The sequence below is a fragment of the Alosa pseudoharengus genome, unplaced genomic scaffold, assembly GCF_046254945.1.
Source record: "Alosa pseudoharengus isolate Yale_2024_CS ecotype anadromous, Long Island Sound unplaced genomic scaffold, YU_APseudo_1.1 YU_APseudo_1.1_scf_14, whole genome shotgun sequence".
Classification (NCBI taxonomy): Eukaryota; Metazoa; Chordata; class Actinopteri; order Clupeiformes; family Clupeidae; genus Alosa; species Alosa pseudoharengus.
Window position 1 is genome coordinate 15,527,219 of NW_027468609.1, and position 13,577 is coordinate 15,540,795.

Consider the following 13,577-nt stretch of genomic DNA (forward strand, 5'->3'; position numbering starts at 1 on the left):
ATTTCCAGAGCACACTTGGCAATCGACTCTTACGGACTTTCCCCTAAAGATGGCAGCAAAGATGGCAACATTTCCGGAAAGGTACTGGCTTGATGAAATTCATTCTGGACTCTCTATCCGACCACATAAAGACCTCGGGATACTTCGGTTTGGCTTTAGGGACCCTCTACTCACTACCACGTAAGTGTAATGTTGTTTGGAACTGTAGAAGAGGTATAAAAATAGCGTTTTGTAGCGGCAAAATAATATGCCCTTCTCACTTCCACGCTAACGAGTTTTGACTAAAAACAGTAACATCGAACTTTCTCAAAACACATCCGAATGACATGATTTGGATGTCAACTCAACGTATGTACTCCCCATCATCCGTAAATTGATCTAAAGTGCATTTTACTCCGGATAATTCCTTTAACTAGTGAGGAGTTTTGCCTTCACTAGTAAACATGTGCACATTTTTGGCTGTCACTAGTTAATTAGTGAGACCCAAAAGCCTTCAACTAGCTGACTGGTATGTATTTTGGCCTTTACTAGTTAACTAGTGGACATTTCTGGCTCTCACTAGTTAACTAGTGAAGCTAATATGTGTTCACTAGTTAACTAGTGGGTATTTATGCTGTCACTAGTTAACTAGTGTGCACAAACATGGCTCACTAGTTAACTAGTTGACAAAAATGGCTTGCATGTTGGCCTGATATCAAGATATCAGAATAAATGCTCAAGCGGCTGGCCAAATTCAGTAGTCAGCTAGTAAACATTTTTGTACCTTACTAGTTGACTAGTAAAATATAGAAGTCAATATAGAAGTCTTTAAACTAGTTAACTAGTGCACATTTCAGTGTCCACTAGTTAACTAGTGAACATGCTGAGCATTACTAGTTAACTAGTAAGATATGAAACATATGAACTAGTTAACTAGAGAGTATTTGGGCCTTACTAGTTAACTAGTTCACACAGAAATGGCTCACTAGTTAACTAGTGGACAGAAATGGCTTGCATGTACATGACAATTATGCCTGATATCAAGATATCTGAATAAATGCTCAATCGGCTTGCCATACACAGTAGCTTAAGGTTTGTTGCTAAAGCAGCCACAATGAAAGCCATAATGAAGGTGTCATTGTTTGGATAGGCTACTTCACACACACACATGCTATTTAATCTCACAGACTACAACTACCAAGCTGGAATCAAAGCACATCGATTCCCCTCTCACACCCTGCACGCACTTAAAACAAATAAACAGGCGTCTCAGACTCAGGCATGTATCCATAGGCAAAACTGTATCAGACCGGTATAACGTTAGTAAATCTTCCATTGCACAGAATGATTTTTGTAGCATGTGCAACAAATAATATTATGATTATGTGTAGGCCTACAGCCCTGCCTTGGATACATCTCTCAAAGTGCGCTCTAAAATATTTGGTTAAGATGTAGATCATCACTGGTGCGTTAATTTTGAAAATAGAGTTTTGAAGTAGCCTAGTGGGTGTTTGGGAAGGAACGTTAGCTCAGATGCTTTTTGAGACTTTTTGTGGTCTTAATGCAACACTTTACAAAGCACTGACAGGGCCACCAAGGACTGCGACCAAATCAACAGCAGAAAAAAAACTATTTAGCAAGCAGAAATGTCCCAGCCCGGTGTTTGCATCATAGACGGGTTATCTTTCAGGTATATTTTCCATTAGAAAACCATCGCGTTAGGGAACGTTGTGGCTAACTTACTTAGCTTGTTAGTAGGCCTGAATGAGATGACAGTCGAAAGATACAATTACAGTGCTGCTATCAATTTGCTTGGTATAACCGCATTTATAGTTTTCTACAAATGCAATCAAATTGGCCTCCATCACTCAACCAATGCTAACGGTAACATTATTGTACCTAGGTCCTTATTGATATTATAAGATTAACGTACCTGCAGTAAAAACCAAGCATGTCCGATAAACATTCTCATATTTATTTCGGCTTCAAGAAGAAATGGGAATTACATTTCATGTGAAAATCGTCCTATCCTTATTAGACGTTCTCTGCGGTAAACTACAGTCCTTGTAGGAAGCGTCTATTGCTTTTCCAACCCACTTTTAACTTCCAACAAAATTACGTTTTACTGCAACGATGCGCCATCTAGTGGACAAATGACTACGTATCGTCAATACTGGAAATGCAGCCATGATGATGATGATGAATATTTGGCTTTCCTTTAATCCTACTGAATTTGTAATTATGTATCGGCCATTCTAATTGCTGATACCGATAGTATGTGCGTGCCTGTGTGTGTGTGCATGTGTATATGTGTGCACCGCCATCTACAGGCCAATGAGTGTACAGCCACTAAATGTACACATAACCTACATTTTTTTAGACCCCCCTATGGATGAAATTCTACGAAACTTGGCATACCAAGTTAATCATACACATAAAATTTGGTGTAGTTCTGAACATCTTAACTGAAGATAGGGGCGATTAAAGCAGAATGATATTGCATTTTCATTTTTTACCAGGGGGGTGCAAATCACAAATGAGTGATTATGGGTCAGGTTGATGTGGGCCCTTGAGACCAACATACCATAAAAGAATTGGCATCCTCAGTGCCACAGTTCAGGTAGTTATTTAGGAAAAACTGCATTTTTTGGGGTTCGGGGGGCCCAGCGCGGTGGGGGAGTGGCCCTCGGGGTCCAAACGAAATGTTTCCGTAGTAGGGCTACATACCCACCAAATTTGGTTAAAAAAAAAAAACTTTGACAATCCCTATATGACCGCTTCGCTAGCTTCACTAGCAGCGGTCATAATAATATACATGAAATGACACTTGTTAAACTCACCTCAACATGTCTTTTGCAATCATTTAACCCGCCATGGGCAATGCACTGTTACAAACAGTGCAGCGTGCAAGACTATTTTTTACTCTTATGAGACAAGGGTAAACTTTTGTGCAGTCTGATGTGAAATGGGTCTTAAATGTTCCTTTTTGGGGGGGCACTGGCTCTTGTTCCTAGATACACTGAAATTATGAATTTAGTTCGGGATAAAAGAGATTCTTAGTATTATTATTATATTATTCTTAGTCCTTTTTTCTGATCAAACTCGGCTGACACCATCAACGTCAAGTTAACGTTAACGTTAACCAGCTTCCATTGGGCTGATGAGCGCCTTGGCTAGCCTGCCTTATGTCTCTGAAGTCCCTCATCCATCCGTGACGCTGCACATCCAATGTCTGGACGGAGGGATTGCTCAGCAAGGGTGCCTCAATCTGCAAGAGATCTGCAGCTGCCACGACCACCGAGCTGCGACTGACATGCGAGCTGCTATGCTAGCATCTACAGGTGCCTGGAGTCTGGATTGAGTGCTAAGAAACTCTGATGACCGCGTCAACCATGAAGCAACAAACGGTCACTGTCTAGGACCACCGAGCTGATAATCAGCAGGGTCGCCCATCACAAATTCGGACTGTCTTGTCCTTCCAGTGCTCTCCAGACTGCCAGTGGATTCTCCGGGTTGGTCAGTTATTAAGAACTTTTGGTGTTGCATCGTGAAGACACAGCTGTGCGCAGTTGTCACGCGGGTCATCTTTGCCCCTTGGACATTTTCAGCCGTTTGGAAATTGGACTCATTTTATTTTTAATTTGTATTTATTTTATTTATTAATTTGTTTCTTGTATGTCTTGTATGTCTTGGTGTCACGGGTACGCTGGCGACTACGCCGCTCCGTCCGGCATCTTTTGTGTTTGTTATTTCTTAAATGTATGTCTTGGTGTCATGGGTACGCTGGCGACTACGCCGCTCCGTCCGGCATCTATTGTCTTTGTTAGTCTGTGTCAATGACAATGTCTTATATGTGAAGCGCTTTGGGTTGCACTCTGTGCATGTTAAATGCGCTATACAAATAAATCTGACTTGACTTGACACACACACACACACACACACACACACACACCTTTGAACATTGTTGTAGCCAGTGTTGTAGCCAATTTTCCTTTGAAATATAGGTCATATGACCGTGTCTGGCTGGCAGTTATACAATACAATACAAAATTATAAAATTTTTGTACCCGAATAAACCTTGACGATCGGTGAGATCAAGAAAAAAGTTTACACACTCCTTGGTATTCTTTTTTGAGTTTATTTTCTCATTTGGCAGATAACGTTTCGACCTTGCGGTCTTCCTCAGATTCACTTCTCTGTATTTACCCTAACCTGTGATAATTACCCAATACTATACTAGTTACCATATATTTACTAGGTAAATTCTTAGTAATTAGTGAACTGTAAAACGAAGGGTTACCATCGTTCAATTACAGTGCCTATAAAAAGTATTCACCTCCCTTGGATATTTTACTGCTTTTATAAATGGAATCTTGATCAATTTAATTTGGCCTTTTCTTACAACAATTTACAAAAATCCACAATAATTTCACAATCCTCAATATATACAACAATGCAAAATAAGTTTATTATGGATAAACTGATTCAATGATGCACTTTCTGACGCAGACTAGTTTAAAAAAGAGACTAAACAAGTGGATGATAAGAGACGATCTGTGGTAATAAAATAAACATCCTTACCTGACTGTAGCCTCTGCTCTGTTCCTGTGAGTGATGTCTCTGTGCGTGTGTGTGTGAGTGTGTGTTGGAGTTACGTTGTAATGTTCAACGCCTTGCTGTCAGTCATCTCACAGCAACCAATCACAGGCTTAGCCCCGCCTCCTTGGCACCCACACTTTGGTTAAAAGTGAGCAGGCACCTCCCCCTCCCCAACCCCACCTGCAGCCCCCGCTGGGCAAATATACTGCTAAAAAAAAATTAAGGGAACACTTCAATCATACACTGGATCGGTACTCTGACACTGATTGGCTCTGAGAACAAGTAAAACTTTTGAGGCGAGTGTTTTATTTTGCAAGAACCCTTGTCAGACATTCTGTGAATGTAGTTTGAGAATGGAGAAAAGGGTGGAAGGTTTCAAAAAATGTGTTTTAACAATTGTGGAAAACTGTAAGTGTTCCCTTCATTTTTTTGAACAGTATATTTGTCATCACAAAAACTATCGTGGAGCATCTAGGTGATTCCAGTTTTGCGGTGGCATTTTGGCTTCATAACTCATGGGGGGAAAAAAACGTATACTTTTTTTTAGAATAAGTGACATGCAGCAACTACGCAACTGACACGCAACAGACAACTTACTTTCAGACATGATAGCGAGAGTGTGGCTGGCAAGCACATAAACCAGTGGATATAGGGGCTTGAGGCTATGTAGCAAAGTCAGCCACAACTCTTCTGCTAGACTTTGTTAGACCTTTTTTGAGGTCACTGAAATGAGCAGTAAAACAGTTGACCTACTTTTGAGTTTGCGGTCAAATTTGACCGATTGACAATTATTTTCTCTCAAAAATTTTGTTAATTTACTCTGACTATCATGAGGCTCCATTACTTTCTTAACACAGAGCATCTGAACAAACAAAACAAATTTGGACTGTATCTGAGTGCTGTACATTCACACACACACACACACACACACTCTTTGCTTTTATGCCATCCCACACTGGAACCTTTCCCCAATAGTATCTTCCCCTGTCTGACTTGCATGAGCTTAGGTCAATCAGCGGACATGTTCAATGGAATCAGCGCTGCGCAGATCTAGCTAAACGTAAGGCATGTTTGTATTGGAAGATTCAGCCAGATCTGCGTTGCGATGCAAGATTGAACATGCCCACTGATTTCATGGTACCTGACCAGGAAGCCATGGAATTTTCTTCTTACAGATGCAGGTCTTGTTAGCCTATAACCTCTCTGTACACTTTCAAAGTTTACAATACTGTACTTCGGTTTGACTGTAGAAACCCTCACCACACTATTTTTGCTGTTGATGACTGACAGCATACAAATGTCTCCATGAACATAATCAGAGGTGGGCACAAATACATCAAAAAATATTTTGTTACAAACTACAAATACTGGCTCATAAAATGTAACAAAATAAAATACAAAGTACTGATGTAAAAAAATGTTTAATTATAATACAAGTAATTAGTCATTTGAAAATACAAAAATATCCACACAATAATCATGGTATACCAACTTTTTTAAAAAGAAACTACAAGGCATATTATTGAAAACGTATCCCCAAGAGACAAGAAATACTATTTTCTGATTGGCTGGCAGAGGGCTATAGACCTCTGAAGTTCGCCTACAAAAAAGCTACCATCTTTGCCCATATAAGGAGATCCGGTATCTTGAGATTTTTCCTATGGAAAAATAACATGGGGATTTTGAATTATCACACCTGTTAAACTCTCGCGGGGACGACAAAATCGGAAATGCAGACGTTTTCCCAAACACACTTTTGTCATCTGCCTTCGAGTAGACACTGTGATCTCCGGTTCGTGAAGGCGGCACACTTTGATTTTTGCTACCCCAGAGCTAACGTGCAATGCAACTTGCCATTAAATTAGCTAGCAAGGATCTAGCTATCATGGAATCATTGCCTCAATATCAACAAATCAGGATGTAGGCTATGAATCTGATTAAATTTAATATTGGCCATCCCCAAAATGCACCAGAATACAGGAAATCACATCAAACAAAATCTGGGGGAGGACCCCCAAATCCCCCCTCCCACATATATGACAATAAGTGGGGGGCCCTTAATACATCTTGAAAGTTCATAATCCGCCCATGGATAGTAGTTGGACAGTAACACATTTGAATCATTTTATATATCTATAGTGGCTGGTGAAAGAGTTGAGTGGCTTTTTTTAGTCTTTGCGTCTGTCTCCTCCATTATTTCTGCATACCTCGGGGGATGTTATCCCTGGCATAAATGTCAAATCCTTCAAGTGGTTTTAATACTGTCCTGTAGTGAGAATGAACATCAGCTATTAGGTACTCAAGGTCATGGGGTCAAAGGTCATCATATGAGGTCCATGTCCTATGTTCTCCCTCAGTATCTTATCTGTATTGTTTTCACATTTTAGACTTGACTTGACACACCTGACAATTCAAGCTCCTGAAGTTAGTTACTTTTTATTTTTATTATTTTTTAACTTTCAATGTTCTAAGGGGATGATGAAACAGAAAAGACAGATATAATGCTTTTAACTTGTCATGAAATTGGCGGCACAAAAAATTGGGTTTACAGCCCATGTTGACCATTTTGGCTCCCTCAGTTGACTTTTCTATACATTTTTTCCAACTTCAGACATGTCCAGAGGGGATCGTAAAGGAGAAAAGTTGTATCTAACACTTACGTTGGTCACAATGTGGCAATACTGCAAGAAAAAGGAAAAATGGGTTTACATTTTACGCTGTCCTTCCAAAAGGGTAATGAAATTAGTATTTGTATGGACAAATCGCTACTTAGGCCAACTTTAGAGCTGAATATAGGGAATTGCCCAAGGGATATCATTGGGCACCCACCCTATTCTTATGGAGTAACCCCTAGGTAACAGGAAACAAAAAAGAAAAACCAACAAAACCAGGTTCACCATAATTCTGGCCTTTGGCTCCCGGACTATGATAAGAATAGCTTATTGTAATGGTTAGTATATTTAACTGAGTGATGACAGATTTTTCTTAAGTATTTAAGTATTTGAAATACTCTAAATACAATCCCTCAAAGTATTTTGTTACAAACTACATTCGATTTGTTCCAATCCTGCAAAATACAAATTACAAAATACGCTAAAGTAATTAAATACGTATTTAAAATACATATAATTAAAATACTGCCCATGTCTGAACATAATACAGAATATATGTGAATGTATGTACAGTAGCTTACTTTACAACTTCAAACAATTGACAGACAACAGTTAAAGCATTTCACATATTTTTTTTTATCATGAACAGCAAATTACCCATACATTTAATCCCAAGAAATCATTTTAATACAACTTTTACACTTTCATACAACTTTTACAAAATTACTTTAATAATATATTTCTTGGATTGGTTGCATTGGTTTTCATGAGTTATGCTAGAGGCTAAATAGCTTCATAGCAATATTTTTCTGAACATGTTACTCATATAGTGAGACAAATATAAATGTTAGAGGAAATTTTCCAAGATTCAGCATAAAATTCAATTTTATTTCTTTGTATTGCTGTAGAATAGGCTATTTTTTTCCACTAATACAAGGCTTGTTTGCTTTAGTCTTTCACACTAGAACACAACATTACACATATTTAACAGTTTTAATCAGAAAGCAATCTACACATTAAGTCTTTAACGTAATTAGATATTCTAACCACATTACATGTATTATTCTTCCTCTGTCTGATATGCCAGTAACAAGTGAGGGACAGTGATCCACACACTGCACTGCTATACACACACTCTTTCAAAATAGCTCTCATCTGGTTTGGCCTGGGATGGTTCCGGAGTGCTTCTAGAATGGTTCCGGAATGGTTCTAAAGCGACCATGTCTGCCCTGGACCCATCTGCCGTCTGGGCCGAACCCTTCTGGGTGGTTCCGGACACCCTGACTGACTGGATCAGGAGAGCGGCCGTGGTGCGTGGGCCGCGGAGGCGTTAGGCATCAGCCGTCCAGCTAGTGTCCAGAAACCCCTTGAAGGGAAGCGCGCCACTACACGACTCCGGCCCACTGCGCCAAAACCAGCGGTACCAGCGGCACCAGCGCGGTCAGCGTGGAAGCCACCGGTCCGGCGCCAGCTGCCCCTCTGTAGTACCGGTAGTTGGACTGGTTGTTAAACCCAGGGCCTTCTGGGGAATACCCCCTCCGGTCCTCCCCGTAGCCGTTGCCATAGCCGTGGCCTTGCCCGTAGCCGTGCCCGTAGCGGTTCTTGCCCAGCGAGCCGAGTCCGTACCCGATGGCTGCCCCGCCGATCGCCCCGGCGGCCGCCGCGCCTGCCAGCTTCAGCCCCTGCTTGGACGAGCCGCCGCTCTGGGAGGAGGGCACCTTGCTGCCCATGCCCACGCCTTTGCCCCTGCCCCGGAAGCCGCCTCCACGCTTGCCCTGGGCGCTGGGGCAGAGGGTGGCGGTCAGCAGCAGGCAGGCCCACAGGAGGGGCAGTTTACTCTGGACCAGCATGTCTGGATAGCACAGGGGGCAAGAGAGGAAGGGGTATTCATTAATACAATAACCATCAATACTGGAGTGTGTGTGTGTGTGTGTGTGTGTGTGTGTGTGCAGAAGTGCAAATAATACTGTAACAATGTTCAAAGGGGCATGTTCATTCATGTGTGTGTCAGTGTGTGTATGTATGTATGTATGTATGTATGTATGTATGTGTGTGTGTGTGTGTGTGTGTGTGTGTTTGTGTGTGTGATGTGGCAGTGAAAGTGAAAGTGGTGGGAAAATATCAGTCCCACTGATTTCCAGTAACCAGGTTGTAATTTGTGCAATATGCAATGGACATATTTTCAGAAAACTAATTTTTTAGAAACTATTAAAAGAGATAAAACATAAATAAATAGTGGAATATTTTAGAATGTCTGGAAATACATTTTGATTTGTGTGTGTGTGTGTGTGTGTGTGTGTGTGTGTGTGTGTGTGCTTGTTTTTGGGGGCGGGGGGCAGATTTGGTTCTTCCAATGCTGTCTCCATGGCTACTTCTATCAAAGTGTTCTGCTCAAAGTGTTGTGTGTGTGTGTGTGTGTGTGTGTGTTTGTGATTCTGTGATCTTCAACAACAACATTTGAACACATATTCATGAGGGCCTGGCACCACTAAGGCTCTGTGCCCATCAAAGGATGCATTTACACAGTAGGATGCTCCTTACCGACTCAATTCCATGATCAAATCTCAACACCACTGAGTATTACATCTCTGCTCTGGTGTAAGCAGGGAGGCGTTCAAAGACGGTGTAATCTTTGATATCAGTTATATAGGCATTAAGCTTATATAACCCTGCCTTTTACTGTCCCCTAATTACTACTAAATTACCTAGTAAATACATGGTGTATTGTACCGGTATATTACTGAGATAAAAGTGGAATAGAGCATTAGGTCCAATATTCCAATATGTGGTTTAATGTTCTGCATTATGTCCAATATTCCAATATGTGGTTTAATGTTCAACAGTTCTCACTACAAGGTCACTTTGACGCTAAAAGTATGCCCCTACTTCATGACCCTGCATGATATCTGTCCCAACCTTGGATAATGTAAGGCGCCAGGGGTTGATATCACTTCTTGTTGTCTGTTTTACGTCAAAAGCTATTTGCGTCATTGATAAGGGTCACCTGGATGTCTCCTGGCTCTGCCACTGTTACTGTATGATTATCTATCCTTTGCTGTTGTGTACTTTTACCCTGGATAATTCTGTGTCAAGTCAGAGACGCATATGCTGGAGTGCATTGTGCTTCGTGTGTGCCTGTCTCCTGTATACAGCCACATTAAACTCTGCATCTTGATTGTACTTCTCAATGACTCGTGGATCTCGTGTCTCAGTTTGGTATGCTATATTTTTACCAACAGTAACTACCACGGGTAATGTAAAGGTAAATGCAGCGAAACTACATGTAAAATACTAATAAAAATGTCTGCTTTTACCTATCAACTAAACTGATAACCATGTAGTTGTGAGCAGTTTAAGCTGGTAATGACTCAAGACATACAGTAAGTATTTCACGTCTAGTTACTCTGTATTTGCCCTCATGTTCTCTGTGGTAATTACCCAACACTACAGTAATGTCAGTGTATTAGCCGCATTATGTATCAGCCGCAGGACAGTGTTTTATGGAAGTTAAAAGAAGCAAAACCATATTAATACCATATTAACGGCCCCCATGTATTAACCTACTATAATTTACCATGTAATTCATAGGCACATTCTTATTCATTAGAGGACTGTTAACCAGCTTTCAATTACACACCCACATGCACAAAATCAACTGAAAGCATCAGTTTGACTCTGAAGTGTTCATATGCCTGGTCACACCTGATGCTCTTTCAGGCTGGGAGAATATTCTGCCTGGTCACACCTGAGTCTCTCTTAGGCTGGGAGAATATTCGGCCTGGCTGTTTGCTCAAAAGCGCAGTGAGCTGACAATGCAACCCAACACTGGAAAGAGCCCGAACGCTCGCTCAATCATCAGACAATTACAGTGCACTTATCGGCCTGGTGTCCATTCAGAGCCAATCACCCGCTCCACTGCACACCACAACATAAGGTATGTGGACTGGGAGAAAATAAATAACAACAAAAATAAACATCACAGCAAGAGGCCTCTGTAAAAATGAATTGGTGACATGATTAAATGACTACAGTTGATTTAATAGCTTTTATATACTAGGATTATTTAAAGTCTTCAATGTGTGGTTGTCTAAATCAATGAATATCAATATTAATTTCATAGAAATATTGAGCATAGGAGTTGAGTTCTATAAGCACTGTGAATAAAAATAAACTACTGTAAATCAACAGATCCACAGAGATAAAAAAAATTATGGATAGACTGTTTCAATGATGCTGTTTCTGACGCAGACTAGTTTTAAAAAGAGACTTAACCAATGTGAACTAATGAAAACCTGAAAGATCAATGAGATAAGAGACTGTCTGTGGTAATAAAATAAACATCCTTACCCAATTGTCGTCTCTGCTTTGTCTCTCTGATTGATTTGATCTCTCTCTCTCTCTCTCTTTGTGTGTGTGTGTTGGCGAGTGAGTGAGTGAGAGGAGGAGTGTGTGAGTGAGTGAGAGGAGGAGTGAGTGAGTGAGAGGAGGAGTGTGTAAATGCTTTTTTCCCTCTGTTGCTTCAGGTCTTACTCTAATCTCATTCTCATCGAGCTACGTTGTTATGTCCAACCCCTTGCTGTCAGTCATCTCACAGCAACCAATCATGGGCTCAGCCCCGCCTCCTTGGCACCCATGCTCTGGGGTTGGTTAAAAGCCAGCAGGCCGGCTGTTTTTCAGCCGAACCACTCTTTTGTTTAACCCCTCCCCCCCACATCCCCCACTAAGCAAATATTTGTCATCACAAAAACTATATCATGGGGCATCTGTTATGTTATTTGGTGGCTTTGTGGTGTGAAGCTGATTTTGTGAGCGAGTGTGTGTGTGTGTGAGTGTGTGTGAGCGCACATCAGGTTGAATGAAATCAGCCTGCGCCATCAGCACCCTGTTGCCTACTCAGAGTTGTTATGGCAACTGGGGATCCATGGAGATGGTTCTGTGACCTACAGTGACCTGAGTCAGCTCATGAACATTTCATAGCACACACAAACACACCGCTTCTCCCAGCGTGTGTGCGTGCGTGCGCACACACACACACACACACACACACAAACACACATATATATATATATTTACACACACACACACACAACCCAAACACATTGTTTCTCCCAGCGCGTGTGCACACACAACCAAACACATCACTTCTCCCAGCACGAAAACAACTGACTGAGTCCATACATATTAGAGAAAAATAGAAGTTTATGCATCTCTTACCAGGAAAAATGTGCGCAGACAACTAAAGATAGTGAACATACATACATTTCAATTGTGAACATTCAACTGCTTGCAGAAGAGATCAGTACTGCAATTAACACAACAATTAGTCCTGCTGAGCGCAAGAGTACATCTTTATAAGGCACTTCCTGTACTCCCTTGGGAAGATTTGCATAAACGCACAAATACTGAGTCAGATCACGGTCTAACAGGGAGGCTACACCGGGCTCGTGACTGGAGCACTCTGTTCACACAGCGTCTGCTGCAACCATTAGCTTCCACTATAGACCATTTCAACAAGATAAACAAAAACAATGCTTGAACGTTCTATTTTGTTCCTAATCTACTTCCGCTTCATTAAGATGTGTAAGGGCAGCTGTGGCCTACTGGTTAGCGCTTCGGACTTGGAACCGGAGGGTTGCCGGTTCGAACCCCGACCAGTAGGCATGGCTGAAGTGCCCTTGAGCAAGGCACCTAACCCCTCACTGCTCCCCGAGCGCCGCTGTTGTTGCAGGCAGCTCACTGTGCCGGGATTAGTGTGCTTCTGCTCACTGTGTGTTCCCTGTGTTTCACTAATTCACGGATTGGGATAAATGCAGATTCCCTCACAGGATCAAAAGAGTATATATATCGTCCCCTTAGAATTATAGGGTTCTATGTGACATCTTGGAGTTGTATGCATTTTTGGACATTATATCTGAAGAGGTTTGTTCCACTTATCAGTATAACTCTATGGAATTCTAAAACTTTGAAGCTCAATATCTCAGAACTACTCAGAACGTAGATAGAACCCTATAATTCTAAGGGGACGATATTTACTATACTATACTTAGATAACATATGGAATGTTAAAACGGAAGCCTTGTGGGAACAACTATGATGCTGATAATGGAACCCTTTGAAACGGTCAATAATCAACGCAACTGGCTACACCAGTCATGGCAGCACGTATGTTCAGAAACAAGTGACCAGTCTTCTAAAGCTATGTTTACGCTCCGCGAACGGGAGCGCTTCAGTTGCGGATCTGGTGTAGCCGGGTGTAAGTGGCCATCATCCTACTGTTTCAACAAAGCACTGATAACATTCCATGATCATACATATCTGACATATGTGCAAAAACAATGTGAAAAAAACAACAACCACACTCATACATAACCAGGTCAGGTCTTTAGG

General features: G+C 41.3%; 2 protein-coding genes across 3 annotated transcripts in view; both read right to left on the minus strand.

The window, feature by feature from the left end:
- Positions 1–7,859: 7,859 nt before the first annotated feature.
- On the minus strand, positions 7,860–11,638 carry sprn2 (shadow of prion protein 2). The gene is made up of 2 exons (XM_076283221.1): positions 11,538–11,638; positions 7,860–9,042 (listed from the first exon to the last, which is right to left on the minus strand). The coding sequence occupies exon 2, from the start codon at positions 9,038–9,040 to the stop codon at positions 8,576–8,578; it is 465 nt and encodes a 154-aa protein (XP_076139336.1). The 5' UTR covers positions 9,041–9,042; positions 11,538–11,638; the 3' UTR covers positions 7,860–8,575.
- A 745-nt stretch (positions 11,639–12,383) lies between these two features.
- Positions 12,384–13,577, minus strand: part of rassf2b (Ras association domain family member 2b) — an 8,427-nt gene continuing 7,233 nt past the window's right edge. For both annotated transcript variants that reach the window (XM_076283960.1, XM_076283962.1), the window contains exon 10: positions 12,384–13,577. This exon is cut by the window's right edge and continues 713 nt beyond it. The gene's annotated coding sequence lies outside the window, so the exon portion shown is untranslated.

Excerpts from the sequence above, each read along its gene's own strand:
- sprn2 (XM_076283221.1), bottom strand. The coding sequence starts at position 9,040 with ATGCTGGTCCAGAGTAAACTGCCCCTCCTGTGGGCCTGCCTGCTGCTG.